General features: G+C 46.6%; 1 protein-coding gene across 1 annotated transcript in view; it reads left to right on the top strand.

The window, feature by feature from the left end:
* MINDY4B (MINDY family member 4B) overlaps positions 1-21,678 on the top strand; it is a 38,325-nt gene that overhangs the window by 3,929 nt on the left and 12,718 nt on the right. The window contains exons 4-10 of the mRNA XM_027772356.1: positions 8,623-8,742; positions 9,446-9,537; positions 11,978-12,143; positions 12,881-12,946; positions 17,457-17,527; positions 19,951-20,023; positions 20,862-21,026. Of these exons, the coding sequence (XP_027628157.1) occupies positions 8,623-8,742; positions 9,446-9,537; positions 11,978-12,143; positions 12,881-12,946; positions 17,457-17,527; positions 19,951-20,023; positions 20,862-21,026 (753 nt within the window). The remainder of the gene's footprint in view (positions 1-8,622; positions 8,743-9,445; positions 9,538-11,977; positions 12,144-12,880; positions 12,947-17,456; positions 17,528-19,950; positions 20,024-20,861; positions 21,027-21,678) is intronic.

The following is a 21,678-nucleotide window of genomic DNA, read 5'->3' as shown; positions in this document are numbered from 1 at the left end:
TCTCAAAACAATTTCTTTTTTTTTTTTTTTTGGAGAGATTTTCGCTATAGGGCGCGTGCGCTCGCCAGACAGACAGAGACAGAGAGACAGAAAGCAAGAAATTACCCCCCAGGGGGGATGGTCATGCCGCAATCCCTTCTCCTCCATTCTCCTCTCGGGATCTTGGGCACACATGCACACGCGCCCGGCGTGAGTTCTAAGCCACTGGGTCTGGGACGCGAACCGCGGTCGACTACGTGGGAGTCCAGCAACATAGCCATTACGCTAACTGCTGGTTCCCAAGACAATTTCTTCACAGTCACCCCATTCCTCCAGCCTCCCACACTGCATTCTAGAACTTCAGATACAGCCTTGTCACTGGGCCTTAAGCACAATTGGAAGGGACAGTTTTCCTGAGGACATGCTGCCATACACCTGGGCATGTCTGCAGAAACTACCCAGGAGCACCCTCATCCTCTGGGCAAAGACCCACAACGCATGCCTTTTGGTCAGACCCAGCATGCACATAAAGTTGCACTGTTTATGTTCTACACCCAAGATCCCAGACAAGAGGGATGAGGGGACACTGAAGCCCCTTCCGGGGAAACATACAGAGCCTTCACACAGAATCTCCATCTTCTTTTTTTCCATGACAGAGAGTATATACATATGCACGCAAACTTGAGGGGTGGGGTACCCGCGACAGGGTCTTTTCACATCGCGATGCCCTTCCCCAAGCCCTCCACTCCTCTGCATCGTGGATGCCTGCATGTGCCCAGCGTGTTTTCAGGTCCACCAGGATAGCCAAACTTGTGATAGGCCATATGGCTCCCAGCCTTGCAGGGCAACTGCATTACCACTGCACCACAGTGGCTGGGCCTCCATCTGCTTTGTAAGCTCAAAGGCTGGGTGACCCTGACTGCAGTATTTCCAGCTGTTAATATAATCTGTCCTTCAACTTCCCAGACAAGTCATCATCAGATATAGGAATTAAACCACAATCACCCCTCCCTCAGATTCTTTTTTATTATTATTATTATTTTTTTTTTTTTGGAGAGGTTTTTGCTATAGGGTGTTTGCACTCACCAGAAAGAGAGAGAGAGACAGAGAGATAGAAAGCGAGAAATCACCCCCCAGGGGGGATGGCCACGCCGCAATCCCTTCTCCTCCATTCTCCTCTCGGGATCTTGGGCACACACACACACATGTGCCCGGTGTGAGTTTAAGCCACCAGGTCTGGGACTCAAACCACAGTCAACTACATGGGAGTCCAGTGACATAGCCATTACGCCAACTGCCGGTCCCAGCCTCAAATTCCTTTTTATCAGGCACATCCTCACAGGCTTTGCAGAGCAACTCCCTCCACTGTCCCATCTGCAAGTACGGATGTATTCCAAAGCCTCACTTGCTTCGAGTTGCCCAAATCCACCTGCCTCAATTAACTGTCCTCCCTCCCGTCTTTGGCGCAAATGCCTGCTGTTGTCAGAAGATAGGCCAGTCCGCAGGGGTCTCACAGGACACTGTGCTTTGCTCATTGGCTACGAAGCCCCGAGATGGAGGCTTAACTTGAATTTCATGTACCTAGTTCATGGTTCTCCTTTCCAACAACGAAGACAGGTAGGATGAAATCCTGGTAGGACCTTCGTGGTTATGCTGCCCCAAATTAGAACAACTAGCTGCCTTCTGCATAACGAGATCGTGTGTTTAATTTTTTAAAATCCTTGGTAAAGATGTACCGTTGGCCTCTGTAACAAATTTTTATGGAGAATGTCACTTTAAAATGTATACATTTGAAAAATAGGCTCCCTGTTAAGTGAAAAAGAGGGAAAACTGTGATCCTGTACTGGTATTTGCCCTAAGTCAAGAAGCTCCAGAAGGCTTTATAAGCCACAACAGAGGGTCCGGGGACACAAAGATGGCAGGACGATTTTTCACGGCATGCAATCTTGTACTCTCCGGATTTGAACCAGGAGAATGTGCTATCTATCTTTTAAACACACACACACACACACTTTAAAAATATGAAAAGTATTCACAGATGTTTGCAAAGTCTTCTAATCTCTCTATACTAGGGAGGCAGGAACGTCTGGGTCTCAATGCACCCTCTTATCTGTAAACACAAACGTGATGCAATTTCTTATCTCCCCAACGACTTTTCCAAGGTAATTCTCTCTCTTTGGAAAGGCTGGGAGACAAAAGATTCAAACCACTATAGTCTGAAATGGAGTTGATGGAGTGTTAAGGAAGTCCCAGAAGTAGAGATAATTGATTTTTCTTTTAAAAACCAAATTTGGATCTATTCCCATTATGTGGGCCAGATGATAGTGTGTCCTTTAAATAGCAGTAGCATTAATTAAACACACCCTGGGATTTCAGGATGATGAGCCTTGGGATTCTGCATACGTTCATTCCAGGGAGCAGTTTGGAAGCTTGACCAATGCTAATCGACGTTTCAGCAGTGCGGCTGCCTGGCAAATTATCAGAGCTATTGAATCCTAATACTCACTTGAGAATGCCTTTTGTTGTCATTCAGCTATTCTCTTTCCTCTTCTCTGGAGGAGGGAGGCCTGGCACTTCCTGACACTGGCACACACTGTCTCTTTGCTGGGAATCTGCTCGGGGTGGGGGGGGTTGACTGACAGGTGACGGGCCCTATGTACCTTCCACCTTGGCTGGCATCACCTCTCGCGTTTCTCCTCCTTTCTTGCCCTCTTTTAATACTGCAGCTTCTTCCTTTCCACAACCTGTCACCTCATAACTTGTGTGCTGGAATGAATTCCAGCCTAGGCTGCTGGCCCAGCCAAGATTGTGGAGAAGGTGACCACTGTCTCCTGGCTCTGACCAGCCCCACCCAGGCCCGCCGTCCCTCCAGGTGGGGATTCTCAATCCTCCTCCACTTCCAAGGCTTCTTCCTGGACCCAGCTGGGAGCACATTCCCATGGCCTCTCTTTTCAGCAGCCAATGAACAAACCCCTAGTGTAGCTGGTGTCGCAGTCAGAATGTAAACCCAGGTGACCAGATATTCCAGGGAGGCCCATGGAATGAAGGTTGATAAAGGGATAACAGTCAGAGGGTACTTTCTGGGATCCGGAGGCACAGCCCTATGTCCCCATAGAAGGTCTAACTAATCATTGGGCCTCAAGAAGTGCTTGTTAATTTATTCATCGCCTCTGGACAATTCCCTATGGCATCTCTAGTTGAGGGTTCCTTCCCGTCACTTCAGATGCTCTCTGTCCTAGAGGCTGATCTATTGGGACTCCCCCAGCAAGACCCCCCACCTCCGGTTTCCTATTGAGTTTGAGCAATGGGGAGCCCTGAAAGGAGACTGGAAGGAGGGAGGGAGGGAGGGAAGTCTGGTTGCTATGGCTGTTGAAGACCCTCCTTCCTGGTCTGGGTCACTTTCTTTCCCCTTGCTCCTCTGATCTTGGGGTCCCTTGAGTCACCCCAACTCCAAAACTGCTAGCCCTGGGACACTATATCAGCCATTGCATTGTCCCCACATCCAGCCTGCATCTTTGTAAACAGTCCCTGTGTTCCACATTCCTCAACTTCATTATCCCGACTGGAGAGTGCCCTTCGTTTGCTGCTGGGTCTCTGGCTGGTCCTAGCTGAAAGGCATCTATTTGGGTCCATTACTGCCATTTACCCACATGTGACCTTGGGCATGCCACTTAACTGCTCTGGGGCTCAAGTCCTTGAACTGTAAAAGGAAAGGGCAGAATTAGATTGGTTTTTCGCAACTCGGCCAATTCTTACTGTAGACCTTCTGCAGACGTAGCAGACACGACATCAGGGGCTGAGAAACTGATAGCGAATGCGATAGTTAAGGGTCTGCCTCGCCATCGGATGGTCTGGGATATAATTATCTTCTTAGGGCTCACTCACTCTAAAATCTCTGATTCTGAGATGGCTCAGGAATTTATAAGGCAAGAAGGGATTTAGGGAAGAAGCTTTAAAGAGGATTATTCTACCTCAAGTTGGCAGGGAAGGGAGGGAAAAGACTGGACAGGGGCAGATGGCCACAGGGAACTTGAACTTGAAGCCCAGATACAAGGTATAAGGAAGTCAGGGTAAGAAAATTAAACCTGATAGGAAGAGAACTCCAGGACCGCCATCTGTGGACGTGTGTGTCAAATTGTGAGCGTGCATGTACGTGTGTGAATGATCACCATCATCTTCATTATCACAGTCCAGTGGAATGTAGTGCAGAAAAGAGAATTCATTTCAACTGGACAGTACAACAGATGCATCTCATTAAAATTCATCAGGCTGATCTTATTACAAGTCCCACCTGGTATAGAAGGAAACGTCAGCTAGGTGGAGTCCTCTCTGTCACCCTGGCCGATGGGCCTGGAAGACCTGCAACACCCCTGTTCCTAGGCCTCCCCAGAGGTGCAAGTGGAGATTAAAGCTCTCTAAGCTAGAGATGGCAACAGAAATAGGAGCTTGGTTTGGCTTGCAGAATTTTTATCTTTACATAACCTTAATTTGTATAAGCAATTTGACTTGTCATATACCACAGGCTTATATTTTTCAAACTATTTTTTTTCATGTAGAACAAAATAATCTTATTAACTGACCCAATATTTTCTGACTGTATAAGATTTAAAAGCTGAGACCAGCAGATGGTGTAATGGTTACATCACTGGACTCACTTGTAGTCGACTGTGGTTCGAGTCTTGGACCCAGCAACTTAGAACTCTCACTGGGTGCATGTGTGTGCATGCCCCAAATCCTGAGAGGAGAATGGAGAGAAGGGAGTGCAATGTGGCCATCCCCGGGGGGGGGGGGGATTTCTCACTTTCTGTCTCTGTCTCTCTATCTTTCTGTCTCTCTAGCCAGCACACATGTCCTATAGCAAAACTATAGCAAATGTCTCTTCTAAAAAAATTTAAAATTTAAAAGCCACAAGTGGAAAACTTTACACTTTATGCTAATCAAAACACTTTAGCTTAAAGATGACAACCATCTCACAAATACTTATTAATTCAACATAGCATAATTTAAAGTCTCAAATTACCTGAAAAGTTTATATAAACATCCCACTTACAGTCATCTGACTCATCTTTCAAATGATATGCCTTGGTTATCTATGAATACCCCCAAAATACTGGGAAAAGTCAGTTACCAAATTTGAATTCTAAGCCTCCTTCGTCTCAACAATCTTAATGTTTCAGTTATTTACGGCCTTTCCTCCCCTATTCCTGGTCTTTCCCTGTCTACGTGGGGACTTTTTTCCACACAGTACAAAATGTCCCCACATAGACAAGCTGCATTTTCACAGAGATAATAACACTGCATTGACTCAAAGGATTCCCTACGTCCTTTTCCATATTTCTCTCGCAGCGCTAGCCATGGGTGAACTTCTTTCTGGATAAGCAAATAACTTCTCAGGAAGGTCCAGCATTTGTCCCAGTTCATGTCGCCATGAGGAGTAAAGCTGGGGCTCCTCAGGCCTTGGGTGGTCAGCCTCCTGCACTGTGCCACCATGATGTCATGGAAATGCTGTGGGTTTACAGCGCCTCCCTGGAGCTCTGGGCTGACGGCCCTCTTTGGCCATAGTACACACTGCGTCTGGGCCTTCCACGACCTGCCTCTGTCCAGATTTGCTGCCTCTCCTTGGTGCTCTTGCCCTGAAACCAGGACAGATAGTTTACCTCAAGGCACGTCACCACGCCCGTGTTCACACTGACGTTCCCCTGCCTCCATTTCTCGAGAGAGGTAACCTTTTCTTTCAATGGTGCAATCAGAAATGGCCAGAAAATAAACTCTAGCCATAAAACCAGACCCTGGCTGAGGTGGGGAAGAACACTCCAATGTCATGCTTCCCCTACAGCGTTCCTTTTTAGAAACCCTCAGGGCCTGCTCTCTGCACAGCTGGGAAGAGAGACCGTAGTTCTGGACTAACTGGGTTCCATGCTCCATTGTCTACACTCTTCTGCTGGTTCCAATATTGTATCTGGAAATGATATTCAAAGCCCCTCCAGACCAGGCCCAAGTTGCTTTCTAGTCTATGCTTTCATTTTCCTTTCTATTGCTTGACACCCCCCCAGACACACACACACACACACACACACACACACACACACAGAGATTCCGGCACACACAGAACTGCTCGCTCCCCCCCCGAGGGCTCTGGTGGTAGCAAATAACTTCTCAGGAAGGTCCAGCATTTGTCCCAGTTCATGTCGCCATGAGGAGTAAAGCTGGGGCTCCTCAGGCCTTGGGTGGTCAGCCTCCTGCACTGTGCCACCATGATGTCATGGAAATGCTGTGGGTTTACAGCGCCTCCCTGGAGCTCTGGGCTGACGGCCCTCTTTGGCCATAGTACACACTGCGTCTGGGCCTTCCACGACCTGCCTCTGTCCAGATTTGCTGCCTCTCCTTGGTGCTCTTGCCCTGAAACCAGGACAGATAGTTTACCTCAAGGCACGTCACCACGCCCGTGTTCACACTGACGTTCCCCTGCCTCCATTTCTCGAGAGAGGTAACCTTTTCTTTCAATGGTGCAATCAGAAATGGCCAGAAAATAAACTCTAGCCATAAAACCAGACCCTGGCTGAGGTGGGGAAGAACACTCCAATGTCATGCTTCCCCTACAGCGTTCCTTTTTAGAAACCCTCAGGGCCTGCTCTCTGCACAGCTGGGAAGAGAGACCGTAGTTCTGGACTAACTGGGTTCCATGCTCCATTGTCTACACTCTTCTGCTGGTTCCAATATTGTATCTGGAAATGATATTCAAAGCCCCTCCAGACCAGGCCCAAGTTGCTTTCTAGTCTATGCTTTCATTTTCCTTTCTATTGCTTGACACCCCCCCAGACACACACACACACACACACACACACACACACACACAGAGTTCCGGTCACACTGAACTGCTTGCTCCCCACCCCAGGGCACTGTTGGTACTGATGTGTCTGATGGATTGCCGCCTGGCCTCCGCACCGTCAAGGTGACAGGCTGTTGTGAAGTCTGTCCCAGTGTGGGGCGTGAGCTCGGCTGGGACACAGGGTGCTTCTGGGGATGTGGCCTTAAGTAACACATTCCGTATCATCGAGTTACCAAGAGAGAAAAGTATCCCCTTCTCTACTCGGCAGACCAGGAGAAGTACAGCCAGGGCCGTGACCGTCACACCTCTTTAATACTTCTCACCTCCTATGTTAATTACGAAGAGTGCAGGGCTCGGTCAGAGCTTTCATAGGCAACCATTCCTAGCTGTAACTCACAGCATTATTTTATTTTCCTTATTTTTTTTTAATCAAGTATAGCCAGTGATTTTGACTTCCATTTCAATGAAGCAATATAGAGTATCCTTTTAAAATAGATATATCTAAGTTACAAAACGGTGGCCTTCCCAGCCTCGGACTCCAGAATATGCACTGCTTACTCTGGCTGCACAGCGGGCTGAAGCCACACGGGAGACCTGGCTCTGATTTCCATGCACCAGGAGTCCTAGCTATTCAAGGGCTGAGGCTGCAGGATGGAAACACTGTAAGACCCTGTCTTTGAAAAATCAAAAACAGGGCCAGCAGATAGCATGGAGGTTGGGGCCACTGAATCCCACATGGTCAACTGAGCAGTTCAAGTCCCGGATTCAATGGCTTGAAGAATACCTGGGATGCATATGTGTGCATGCCCAAGATTCCAAAAGGAGAATGGAGGAGAGGTGACTGTGGTATCGCCAGCCCCCCATCTGGGTCTCTCTCTCTCCAGTGAGCTCATGAACCCTATAGCAAACTAAAACAAACAAATAAATAAATAAAGTCCAAACTGGCCAAAAGAAATAATAAATAATGATTGGTATACAATAAGTATAGAAATCATAAAGATGATACACTTAAGAAACTTTGCACAGATCCAAGAATGTAAAAATTCCCTATTGAAAATGATGTATGTAGTAACATCCTTGATTTGATGATCAAAAATAGCTCATTAAAAAAATAAAAAATATGGTGCATGCAAGACTGAACAGTTCGGAGAACTGGCGTTAATCTCGATAGCCCTGTTTCTCCTAGCTGGAGAACCTAAGGTAGATATCTTAACCTCTCTGTGCTTTGATTCCCTTATCTGGTTAAAAGGAGGGTAATAAAACTGTACCTACTTTTCATTTCATATGTTTCGTTTATAAAGACATGTTTCCATTTTTCTGGAACTCTGAAAGATCCTCTTAAATCTTCATGTGCTACAGAGCACCCAGAAAAACTTCAGAGATCTAGGACATGAATGCTGTTTAATATCATTTAAATCGCTATTACACTTGGGATCCCGTTTGTTCCTCTTTTTCTGAAGCAAGAGAGAAAAACCTGAAGATGGGAGAGGCATGGGTGACAGAGTCTTAGGGGGTAGGGGCAGGAAGCATAGCAGGACAGCGGCCCATGGTGGACGGAAGCCGAGACACAGGGAGAGAAGCTGAATGGGGACAAGGGGCTGGATGGACACACGGAGCCTTCGGGATAAACTATCCTAAGCGAACCTGGTGAGAATCTTTGGCCCAGGACTTTAAGCAATTAATTTAAAGACTAGAGTAACATGGAGGCCCGCATGTAGGAGACGAGGGGTTCCCACCTCCAGGCTTCCACCAGGAGGACCGGGTCTAGGAAGAATTCTCTTTGACTGAGTCGTTAATACTCCCCTTCTTTTCAGAAGCTGCGGCAGAGCCTCTTTGGAAATACAGTCCAGGTCTTCAGCTCTGACTGGAGAAAGGCCTATTTCAGGTTCCACGATCCTTCTTCGGACCTGGCTTTTGCTTTGGACATGGGCAAGGTAACAGCAGTTCATCACGTTAACATCCCCAGTCCCAAGTCCCTCACTCATGTTCCTCTCCAGCCACTTGAATACACGTTTTCATTATAACCATATGTAGGAACACTTTCACTTTCAAATTTCATTGCAAATGATAACAAGTTGTTTAAAATCATTTCATACTAAGTCCCACATTCCCTTCTATTTACCTATTCTTGTTTTCTTATTTCTTCTCTCCAACTTCTAAGCATTCTCTAGGATTTAGAAGACAAGGAAATCTAAGAACTTTCTGACTTATTGGAAATGTCAGTTACTCATATCATCAGTCACCAGTCAGACCTAAATCAGTTAAGTAATTTTTTAGCTCCTACAAATGTGAGTCTAACACGAAGCAGGGGGCTCAGTGATGGGAGGATGGAGGAGGACGTACATCTGCAGGTGCCACTCCCTGGGGCTCCACAAAGCAGCTAAGCATCACGGATTCTAGCCTGGCCATGGCGCCCAGCCACGCCCCACAGGAGGCAGGGGCGAGTCACACATACAGTACAGTGTCCCTTTGCTAAGCCCCAGGAGATGTGCCATGCCAGGAGGGAAAAGGCTGCAGAGATCTGTACGTCCATGTCCATCTCTGAGAGTTCTCATGTGAGGTTGGCTCGAACTCTTGCCATAGCTGTGGATCTGGCCCCCAGTCCTCACGTGTCACTGCTCATCCTGCCTGTTTCAGGGAGGTGCCCGAAGCATTCAGATGGCTGTGCAAGGATCTGTCATCCGATACTTGCTGTTCACCACGAAGGGGAGAGACCGTAACTTTGGCAGGTGAGAGGATTGTGAGAGATACTGGGAAGAGCATCACTTCACTGGATGGCTTGTCTGCAAAATGATCACACCCAGAAAAATCCAGTTCGCCTCAGGGAGAAAATCTGCCCCTAAGAATGAGAGGCTGGACACTGGGGCTCAGGAGGGCTCTGCTCAGTCACTCTCAATGTTCAGGTGCAAAAACAATGTCTACAGTTGGTTTTTTTTCCCCCCTTTTTTGGAGAGGTTTTTGCTATAGGGTGCCTGCACTTGCCAGAAAGACAGAGAGAGACAGAGAGGCAGAAAGCGAGAAAACATCCCAACAAGAGGGATGGCCACGCTGCAATCCCTTCTCCTCCATTCTCCTCTTGGGACCTGGGGCACACATGTACACACGCCCGGAGTGAGTTTAAGCCACCAGGTCTGGGACTTGAACTGCGGTCTACTACATGAGAGTCCAGCAACATAGCCATTACACTAACTGCTGGTCTCTCTACAGGCTTTATGTTCCACTGCAGACCATGCTGCCAGATAAAATTAGGCACCAGGTCTCAGGTGGTCCAATCACCTATATTTGATGGGAAGCCCTAACCTAACAACTTCAGAGAGGAATAAAAGGGATGATAAACAGTGTAAATGGTCAATCCTATTTCACCAGGGCAGCAAGGCACAGTGATTGGTAATTGCCTGCTTTTTAAAACCAGCTCACATTTAACCCAGTATACTTTATTCTTAGAAGCTAACAAACCCCCACCACATGCAAAGCTCTACCCTAGCTAGGAGAGAAAATGTAAATAAGTAGAAGGCATATATCTACCCTTAGCAGGATAAGTTATCACCCAAAGCAGGAACTAAATGTGTAATATATTCGATGGTCATGAATTTCCAGGTTCCCCAGAAGCAGAGCCCATCATAGAGATCTTTTAGGCAAGTGATTTAGTAAGGGCTTGCCCCAAGAGACAACTGTGAGTGAGTGAGAGAAGTGGGAAGGGGCGGAAAGGCAGCTAAAGAAGAATGTGATTTCTAATGGTGTCCACCTGAGGCCAGAGGTACACTGTACTGCATGGTCTGTCCCTTCTTCAGGCAGGGAACAGGGCTTGGGCCTCCCACCGCTGTCGGTCATTGGCTATGGGCCAGTGGAGGAGGGCATACTCCTCGATACCGCCGGCCATGGTGGCTCAATCCTCCAGATAGAGTGGAAAAACAGGAGCCACTAGCTGCTATACCAGGAGCAACCGGGGGGCATGGCCATCACCTGAGTGAAGAATTCCAGGTACTCCAAATGGAACACACGCAACACTTGTCACAAATGGAAAAAGCATTTAGCACAGTTCCTGGCCTGTGGCAAATACGAAATAAATGTGAATGAGTAACTGCCCCTGTAGACCTGCCCATAAAGCCCTCCTGGGCACTCCCAGGCCCGAGTTCTTTCTCCCTCCTCTGCACTCGCACAACACTTTGATTCGTATTCTAGCTCTGACGAGGGGTTGTAGTATTCGCCTCCTCACTCTGCATTTCTGCCTCGCGAAAGCTATTGCAGGTGGGTTATCTAAATCACTGCTGAGGTCATTAATAAATTCCTATCCTGTGTTTCCTTGTAAAGACCTCAGTTGTCCACGTGAGATATTTAGAAAGCAAGTGGAGCGAAGTGGTGCCATGGAATGGTTGGCTCCCATTTCTGGGGAAGGTCTGCAGGCTCTGAGAACACTTGGTCTAGCATCGTGCTTCAGAGCAGGGACTCAGGAGCCAGATGGCCCGAGTTCACGCCACTGCTCTATTGTTCGGAAGATGAATGACCAGGGGCAAATCATTTCACTTCTCTTATTTCTCTCATCTCTAAAGTGGGAGTCATAGTAATAGCTACCATGCACAGTTGTATGGGGAATTAAGGGAGATGACTGCATGATGTATTTAGGGATGCAGTGAGTGCTGTGTGAGTACGGGCTACAGACTAGAAGTGATCTGAAGTTGGCCTCCTCTGAGGTGGGGACATGACTGGGCAGAAAGGACAGACGTGTGGACCCTAAAAGCACAAATACATGAGCTCAGGCGAGGAGGGGGAATGGAGAAGTGTGTTCGGGAGATTGATCCATCTGGCAGGAGGGTTTGCAAAGTGGAAACCGGGGAGATAGAACTGCAAGGATGGCTCAGGGCTGAGCCTGCAAGGGCCTGTTCTATTGGGTCAAAGAATTTGGATTGATCCCTGCTGGAGCTCAGCAGAGAGGACAATGTTGGGACTCCTTGGGGATGACAGCATGCAGGGTAGGACAGCCGAGGGCACAAAGAGAAATCCTATCCTGTAGTAGCAGTCACAGCAGAGGAAGGGCAAGGCCCTCCAGTGACGTTCTCACACTGCAGGTTGATGAAGGAACCACTACCGGCCTCATTTCAAACTGGAGGCCCAGCACATGGCGAGGCAGCCGTCACTGCCATGGTTTCTCACCAGCCTCCTGTGTTGTAGTTTACGTGCAGTGAGCAAGCAGGAGCAGGAACGAGCCCTGGCCGCCGCGCTCACGGGCATCCTGTGGGCTGCAGGAACAGCTGAGAAGGCCACCGTCTGCCTTTTCTCTGAGGACGCTTCTGTTACCTCCACGCCTGACTATTCCGGAGATGGATTCACTGAACGGGTAAGAGCACTCCTCCCCTCCTGCCACACAGAGGGCCAGTGAAGCTTCTGTTAGCACCCAACCCACCGTGAGAAGGAGCTAGAGCCCCACCGATGTTCCTGTAGGTGCCTGATGGGCCAGGGGCAGGTACCAAGGGCTGTTAGCGATCTCAGCCACCAAGGTGGAGAGCCTGCCCAGAATTCACTGTGATCAAGAATATCCCATGCCATGAGACCAGCAGGTGGCGCTGTGGTTAAGGGCACTGGGCTTCCGGACCTGGCAGCTTGCTTTCTCACTTTCTCTCACTCTCTCATCTGCTCCCTCTGTGGTCAAATGATAAATAAATGAAAATAAAATAATTATTTTTTAAAAAGTACTTGTCAATGTAGTGAGGATGGTTATTTAAGAAAAATAAAAAAGAATATCCTGTGCCCGAAGTCATTATAAACTATATTTCCATATCCACTGTCTTAAAGATAGCTTCGTCCTACCTCTTAAAAAAATAATCTGTTGATGGTTTTACTGCTCAAGATATACTGATTTCAAACTGAAGAGCATAAACGTGGTCCTGGTAGCTGCCCAGTTATCCTAAGTATGCTTTGGATGGCCTTGCGTAAAATAATGTCAGTTTTTAGCAACGTGATTTCAAAATGAAACAAAAAAAGAAAACTCCCCTGAGATAATAGCAGTGAGTTGACGTCTCTTAGATGTAACTTTCATCTTCCCTTTCGTTTTTATCTTCCATTTCTGATTTATAGCTCCAGCTGTTTGAATTTTTAGAGAAAGAAGCCACTGAGAAATTCATCTATGATCATTTACAATGTGTAAGTGTTTAAGGGTTGAGATAATTCCTTCATATTTCACTGATCTTACAGAGATCTTCTCTCTTTTACAAAGTCTGTTTCTAATGATGCTTGTTAAGAAAACCAGGTCATTTTGAGGGCTAAGGAAGGGTGGAACGAGAGAAAGAGGAGCCTGACTCTCCCTCCCCACAATCTAAAAAGAGGCCAGATCACAGAGACCCACTCACAAGTGACTCTTTTTCTTTGGTTGATCAAATTCAGAGAATAATACTTTAGAGAGAAGATACCAGTACGTCTTTGAGGGCAGAGAAACCGTTAAAGCAATCTTGCCTCCTTTAGTGGGTAGAAAACCAAAATGATAAAAAAAAAAAAATTAAAACCCTCATCTAAGCTTCAAAATGACCACTCAGACTGAGTTCAAGTACACAACTTCTGGCCTGAATCCCCACAATCTAAAAAGAGGCCAGATCACAGAGACCCACTCACAAGTGACTCTTTTTCTTTGGTTGATCAAATTCAGAGAATAATACTTTAGAGAGAAGATACCAGTACGTCTTTGAGGGCAGAGAAACCGTTAAAGCAATCTTGCCTCCTTTAGTGGTTAGAAAACCAAAATGATAAAAAAAAAAAAAATTAAGACCCTCATCTAAGCTTCAAAATGACCACTCAGACTGAGTTCAAGTACACAACTTCTGGCCTGAAGAAGACGGCTGCAATTCATCTCTTCTGTCAGCACCTTCTAGTGTCCATAGTGTGATTGTCCCCACCCCAGGGTCAGGAGGGAACGACATTAACCAACAGTGACGGTGGGGGATGGCAGGTGTCCTTTCAAGATTCCTAAGCAAAGAAAGAAAAGAAAGCTGATTTTCTGAAGAATAGGAACCTATGATGTGAAAGTAGATGACAATTAGCAGGGTGACCATGAGGCCACACTTCTGTAGATGGTACAGAGGAGAGCGATGTGATCGGTGAATCTTGCTGCTTTATTCCTTTCAAAAGCTAGAGAGGCAGAAAACGTGGGCCTGAGTTCCGAGCCACACACTAGCTATGCCATCTTGGTTAAACAATTAGGTCATCGGGAAAGCTATGATGCATTTTTCTGTCTTTCTACTGGAACAAGCAGATGGTGTAATGTTATGTCACTGGATTCCCACATGACCAACCATGGTTCCATTCCTGGACCCAGTGGCTTGAAACTCATGCCAGCATATGGGCGCATGTGCCCAAAATCCTGAGAGGAGGATGGAGGAGAAGGGATTGCGGTGTGGCCATCCCCACTAGGGGGTGATTTCTCTCTTTCTGTGTCTCTGTCTTTCTGGCAAGAGCATGTGCCCATAGCAAAAATCTCTCTAAAAAGAATAAATTTTAAAAAATGCACTATGGCTTTTCAACAACCCTACTTCCCTTGCCAACTCATAGTTCTGTTGTAACCTGAATGGGAGGCAGAAGAATGGTCCCCAAAGATGTCCAGACTCTATCCCTGGACCCTAGGAATACGTATGCTGTGTTACATGGCAAAGGGGAATTAAGGTTGCTAACCAGCCAACTGGAAAATAGGAAGAGTAACCTGGATTACTGGGGGGGGGGGCAGTGTTATCACAATGGTTCTTACATGTGAAAGGGAGAGGCAGAACAAGAAGACTGAGAGATGTGACAGGAGAAGAGTGCCTTGGGGCCAGATGGTGGTGCAAGAGGTGAAGCAACTGGACCCATTGGGAAGGCCCCAGGTTTGTATCTGGTGACACTGAGTGCCTGCATGCATGCCTGTCATTCGGGCGGGCTGAAGCTAAAGGTGGATTATAATATGAAGACTCTGTTGTGGATATTCTCCCTCTCACTCTCTCTGTCTCTCTCTCTCTCTCCATCCCATTCATTCCCAGCCAAAGACTACGAGTTGAGCTAGAATAAGTAATAGAAGCCCTAAGCAGAAGGGACCCCACAGTGCAGGTGGGCTTGGCACAAGAGCCACCACATCAAGCAGACCCAGGCTGACCATTACTTTAGCTACACTGTGAAAGGACTGATACTACTGCCTGAGTGAGCGGGAACTTCCTCTCGAGAGCCTCTTCCCAGCTGGGGCTGTGTGTTGTCACCAGCACCCATCACATTACCGTATTACACTGTAAACGTAACAGTACCTTGCAATCCAGACCTCTACCAAACCTCGCTCTCTATCTACATGCATCATCATCCTGTGTCCCTTGCCATTTGGGCTGAGATCTCTAGCTAGAGGTCTAGGGGCTACATGTGGGTGATAGATTTATTGCTATGGGTTGAATTATGTCTCCCAGAAAAGACATGTTGAAATGCTTACCCCCAGTACCTGTGAATGTGGTCTTAGTTGAGATCAAGGAGTTTTCAGATGTAACCAAGGTAGGATGAGGTCTGGGTTAGAGAGGACCCTAAGCCAATGACTAGTGTCTTCATGAGAAGGGAAAATTTGGAATGGACAGACACCCAGGGAGAATCTCATGTGTTAACAGAGGCAGAGATTGGAGTCATTTGTCTACAAGACAAGGACATCAAGGATTGCTGGCAGCCACCAGAAGCCCAGAATATGAAGGACCCTCCGTAGGGTCTTCACAGAGAGCAGGTCCTCCTCGAACACATTGATTTCAGACATCCAACTTCCAGGATTATAAGAAAATGGATTCCTATTTTGTTTTGCTTAGATTTTTGCCATAAGGCATATATGATCACTGGAGAGAGAGACAGAAAGGAAAAGTGAGAAATCGTTCCCGGGGAGGATGGCCACACCACAATCCCTTCTCTTTCATTCTCCTCTTGGGATTTTTGCACACACACACACACACACACACACACACACACACACAAACACACACACATATGTCAGGCATGTTTTTCAAGCTGTTAGGTCCAGGACTCAAACTGCAGAATCAGCCATGTGGGATCCAACACCTTCACCACCATGCCACCTGCTGGGCCCCATGGAATCCTACTGTTTTAAGCCTTTCAAAAAGCTGCTTATGTGTTATGGCAAGAACTATGCACCTGTCACATATGATCTGTAGCATTAGTCTACACTGTGTTGTGTGTGTTTCAAAATTTGAATCAGTGAAGGTCAATAACCAGAAAATTTCCCAGAAAAACATGGATTTTTTTTTTTACTTATACACCCCCCCCAAAAAAAAAACTGAATATCTGGCCACAGAGAGCCTATATTAAGCATGTCTTCAATCAACTGACAGAGAGGGCAGCTACCTCACTAGATAGGCTGGATGATGTCCACATCCTAATCTCAGAATACATAAAGGGACGTTGCAGTTGTAATTAAATGAAAGATCATGAAATGGGCAGATCTGAATCACAGTCGACCACGTGGGAGTCCAGCCACTTAACCATTACACCATTTGCTGGTCCTGCTTGCTTGTTTTCTTAAAGATTTTTGTCCTAGAGGTGTGCACTCTCTGGAGAGAGACAGATACAATGAGAGGAAAAGTAAGAAAACACCCCCTGGGAGGATGGCCACACCACAATCCCTTCTCTTCCATTCTCCCCCCTGGGATTTTGGGCATGCATGCACACGTTCCTAGCATGATTTTCAAGCCTCCAGGTCCAGGACTCAAATCATATGGGAGTCTTGTGGCCCCATATATTTTAATTATTAGAGGGCATGTATGATTACCAGGCAGAGAGAGAGGAAGAGAGAAGGTAAGAAGGCATCCCCAATGGGCATGGTCACACTGCAATCCTTTTTCCTCCATTTCTCTATCCATCAGGGTTTGGGGCATACAACACATGCACCTGGCATGTTTTCCAAGCTGACAGGGCTAGAATTTGAACCACAGTCACCTTTGTGGGAAACCAGCTTTCTCTGCATAATGGCTGCACTCTGGGGCCAGCCCCACCTTCAGAAAGTTCTAAGTAGAAAAGAGGGGACAAGTGCCTTAAAGAGGGACAGATACTAATTTTGCTGCAGACCTAGCACGTTCCAAGAACCAATGTAGGTATAGTGCCCTTATTTTTCATCTAACTTACTACAAGCCTGGGGAAAAGGCTGCGATGGCAGATAAGACTGAAACTCGAGTTTGCAAGTAGGAGTTAGTAAGTAGTAGGACTAGTTTTTAACATAGAACCTATAACTCCAAAGCTCTTTCTATAAAGCCTTTCTGCCCTGTGCATTGAGTTTAATGGAGCAATGAGGAGGTGCACCAAGTGAAGAGACTGGATAGGAAGGCCGGTCAAGAGTTGCACTGGGAGTCTGGATTAGGGAAGATACATATATCTTAGACGTCATTGGGAGATACTCACACGGTAAGAAGTACAGGACAGAAGGATAAGTTGAAGACCAAGAGAATGATGGTACCACTGTCAGGCAAAGCATGGAAGGAGTGTACATTTGAGTAGACACAGGGAAGCAGAAAGAATTCTGTACTCCCAGCAGCTCAGAGAAACAGCCGCAGTGTGGACAACACAACTGTCACACTGTAGATCTTTGAATTCCTACCTACGGATATACGTGTCTGCATTGCTTTTAGGCAAATGTGCTTTTCTTCTGTTTTTCAAACAGTTTCAAGGAGAAGGAAGCCATGGTGTCATCCTGTTTCTCTACAGCCTGATCTTCTCCAGAACATTTGAAAAGTAAGGTATTTTCTCTAGGGTTGGAATCACGTTAAAGGTAGACTTGGGTTGGAAAGAATTTTCATCTCTGTTGGAAACATGAGTGCATTTTTTTTTCTAGACAACATTCTTCCATTGACACACCCTTTTCTGCAGTAGGTTTGGCCATATGAATGGGCAAACACATCATTAGTCAAGTCTGAATCTACTCTTGCAGGGCAGTCATAGGCTCCCTCCTTCTTGTGTTGCAAATATTGACAGATAACGCAAAAGCTTATTTGAACAAGTTCATAATTAAATATATGTTATTATCTAGATGAGCAATAAAAAGTATCCTCAGGGCCCACCTGTGCTGTGGTGGTTAAGTCAGCTGGATACTGTACGGCCAACTACGTGGTTCAAGTTGCAGACCTGGCAGCCACACTGGGCCCCTGTGCGTGTGTGATCAAATCCTGAAAGGAGGGAGAAGTGGAGAAGGGATTGCCATGTGACCATTCCTATCGGGGGGGAGAGGTGCTTTCTCACTTTCTTTCTCTCTTTCTACTTGCTCTCTTCTTCTTCTTCTTCTTCTTCTTCTTCTTCTTCTTCTTCTTCTTCTTCTTTTTCTTCTTCTTCCTCTCTTTCTCTCTCTCTCTCTCTCTCTCTCTCTCTCTCTCTCTCTCTCTAGCAAGCACATGCACCTTCTGGCAAATTAAAAAACTAAAATATATTAGGTTGTCAGAAATGTCATGACAGTAGAGACAAAACAGTTATTTGAGGATACACACACATATTTTTGTGTTATTGTGTGTATGTGTGTCCTCAAATAACTGTTTTGTCCCTACTGTATGCAAAGGCATGTTTTTGGCACGGTGGGAAGTACAAATAAGAGAGGCTATGACCTTGGCCTCCTGCGAGTTCCTGTGTGGAAAAGGCTGAGGTGTTCATGCAAAGACACTGGGCTAGCCCCGGGTGGCACCTGGTGTGCTAAATGACGTGAAAAGAAAGTCTTGTGTATCCAGAGGAGGTAGGTCTCCAGCAGAAAGTGAAGTAGTCAGGGAAAGTTTCACAGAGGAAATGGACTTCCTTCTGGGCTGTGAAAGAAATGCAAGCTTTTGCAAATCAGAGAAAGACATAGAGGACTCCCAGAAGAAAAACATTTCTAGCCTGAAGCAATGTTTCTGAAACTTACCTTTCCCATACCACTGCCACTACTTTATGGGCTATATTATTATTTACTTAACAATTCTTTTGAGTCAACAATATTGACATATCAATCTCTTCCTAAGTATTGGGTAGCTGGAAAAGTCATGATGCATTTTTGCATGGAAATAAAGTATGTCATGACTTTCCTGATAACCCGATATTAATATCCTTTAAGTCATTTACTATGCTAAAGGTATTTACTAAAATAAACACATGACTAATATTTTTTTTAGGGGGGGGAGGTTTTTCCTATAGGGCACTTGCGCTCACCAGAAAGACAGAGAGAGACAGAAAGACAAAAGCAAGAAATCACCCCCCAGGGGGGATGGCCACACCACAATCCCTTCTCCTCTATTCTCCTCTTGGGATCTTGGGCGCGCACGCACACGCACCCAGCGTGAGTTTAAGCCACCAGGTCCAGGACTCGACAGTCAACTACATGGGAGTTCAGCGACATAGCCATTACACCAACTGCTGGTCCCAACTCATAAAATTTTTAAATGTCCATAGCAATATCACCTAACATGGTGGAACACTGCCCTGACTTATATCTGGTGCCTCCAAGGCCCTTGCTGCACTTGACAGGTCTTCAGTCCTTGCTCACAGAAGACCATGACCTCTACTCCCATGAGTCGGTTTGCTCAAGAGCACACACAGCTCACGCACAGTACTTCTTAGCATTTACCCCTGGATGACAGCAAGAGCCCCCTTCTACCTTGACCTTCTACTGTCAAGGCTGGGACTCCAGCTGCTGGTCCCTGACCTGGAACAGTGGAGGCTACCCCTTTTGCAGTTGAGAAATGGGCTCAGCAGCCACTCTGGGATTTTCCATTTGAACAGTCTTTTCAACCTTTCCTTGGACCAGAACTCTCTCTCTCTCTTGTGGTTGTGTGACCCCACTCAGCCAAGCATCCATCATCCCAGAGAGCAAATATCTTCTCTAAGTCCAGCACCTACCCACTGCATGCATGAGGCCATACGCGCACACACACACACACACACACACACACAGGGATCTCAATGCATCAGATGTCTGTATCTTCTCCCAATTGCATCCACATCCTCTCTCATCACCTCTGTAGCCCCAGTCCTAGATACCGTCCTTGTGAGAGATGGGAACGCACAAGACACACCCGAGGGAAAGGAACCAGGCAAGACCATTCCTGCGGTTTCAGGTCAGGGATGGAGGGAGGAGAGGCTACAGGTTTCTAGGGTGGTAATTGTCCCTGACTGGGTGCTGAACTTCTGGCATTCTACAGGCTGCAGGAGGACCTGGATGTCACCACCACTCAGCTGCTACAGCCAAGTGCTGGAGGTTTCCTGTGCAGGCAGGTGGGTTGGAAGACTTCGCCTTTCTACCGCAGAATCTGAATTAGGCTTGTTTTCTCGTTAAGCATATTCTCTCTTTCAGCAAAGAGTGACTAAATTATCCTTGAAAGACTAAGAAGATGCTATCCTGAGTTTATCAGAATCTACCTTCCAATTTTCATTACAGCTCCTCCTAGTTTAACTCAGGGAGCCCAACATCCCTGAGATTCTAGAAACATTAGAAAATGTCTTGACAAGACCCACCAGAAATTACTAACAACAGAAAGAAAAACACTTTATCAAACATCTCAACTTCAGGCTTCTTTAATCACGAACATGGAAATCACATTTGAAAGAAGTGTAAGGGGCAGAGGGCAATTGGATCAGAGTGGGGCACAGGGGGAGTTACGAGGTAAGGTTCACGGAAAAGTCAATCAACTGTTGTTTTCACTTCACTGAATGTTTAGGATAGTTTCTTTTTTTCCATTATCCTATATTCTGTACTTTTCATCATTTTGGTAAAAATATTAATTTTTAATGATCACTTTAAAAAATTAAGTCTTAGGGCCATGGTGTAGTGGTTAAGGCACTGGACTGCCACATGACCCACTGTGGTTCAAGTCCCAGACCTGGCAGCTTGAAACACCCTGGGTGTGTGTTTGTGTACATGCCCAAAAATCTCAAAGGAGAATGGAGGAGAAGGGGTTGCAGCAAGGCCATCTCCTCTAGGGGGTGATTTCTCACTTTCACTCTCTGTCTCTCCAAAGAGTGCATACGCCCTATAGCAAAGATCTCTCAAAAAATAATTGTCTTTATTTTATAGCTACCTAAAATGTAACTATTTTTAAAATTGGCCATTTAGGCAGTTCTGAACCTGATTTTAACTGGAAGAGCAAGTCCGCACGTCTTCAACGGCTGCGAGGAAGGAGAGTCTCAGGAAATCTTCCATGGGGTCCTGGCCCGCAGTGATGTTGGCTATTTACAGTGGGGTAAGGACGCTTCTTCTGAGGACGACAGATTGTCACAGGTAAGTGTGTCCCGATTCTCAGCCAGACAACCACAGTGTAAATGTTGTAACAGTTTTTGGTGTTTTGTTCTTAGTTTAGTTTTTCCATGAGAGAGAGAGAGGAGACAGGTACCCAACTGGGTCTTCATGCTGTGCATGTCCGGCATGCACAGGAAGCACGTGGGGTGCAAATGCCAGACCTCTGTGTGGCCTCAGCATCACCGAAGGTGGTCCTGCCCCACACAGCAGTTGGCCAATATATATATTTTTCTTTTTGGAGAGATTTTTGCTATAGGGCGCATGCGCTCGCCAGACAGACAGAGAGAGACATAGAGACAGAAAGCGAGAAATCACCCCCCAGGGGGGATGGTCACGCAGCAATCCCTTCTCCTCCATTCTCCTCTCAGGATCTTGGGCACGCACGCACACGCGCCCGGCGTGAGTTTTAAGCCACCGGGTCCAGGAAGTGAACCGCAGTCGACTACGTGGGAGTCCAGAGACATAGCCATTACGCTAACTGCTGGTTCCCCCTGTTGGCCAATATTTTGACATTTTTAAAGTCTCTATGTTAAAACAATTCTCTTCCAAGCCTACTTTCTCCTCTACACTCCTGCATTCCTCGCATCCATCGCTCTGAGTGGATACTCAGAGGTATTCAGGGCCTCAGTAGAAA

This window comes from Tupaia chinensis, unplaced genomic scaffold (assembly GCF_000334495.1).
Source record: "Tupaia chinensis unplaced genomic scaffold, TupChi_1.0 Scaffold000272_1, whole genome shotgun sequence".
Lineage (NCBI taxonomy): Eukaryota > Metazoa > Chordata > Mammalia > Scandentia > Tupaiidae > Tupaia > Tupaia belangeri.
Note: the sequence above shows the minus strand (reverse complement) of the source record. Positions and strands in the feature narration are given on the sequence as shown.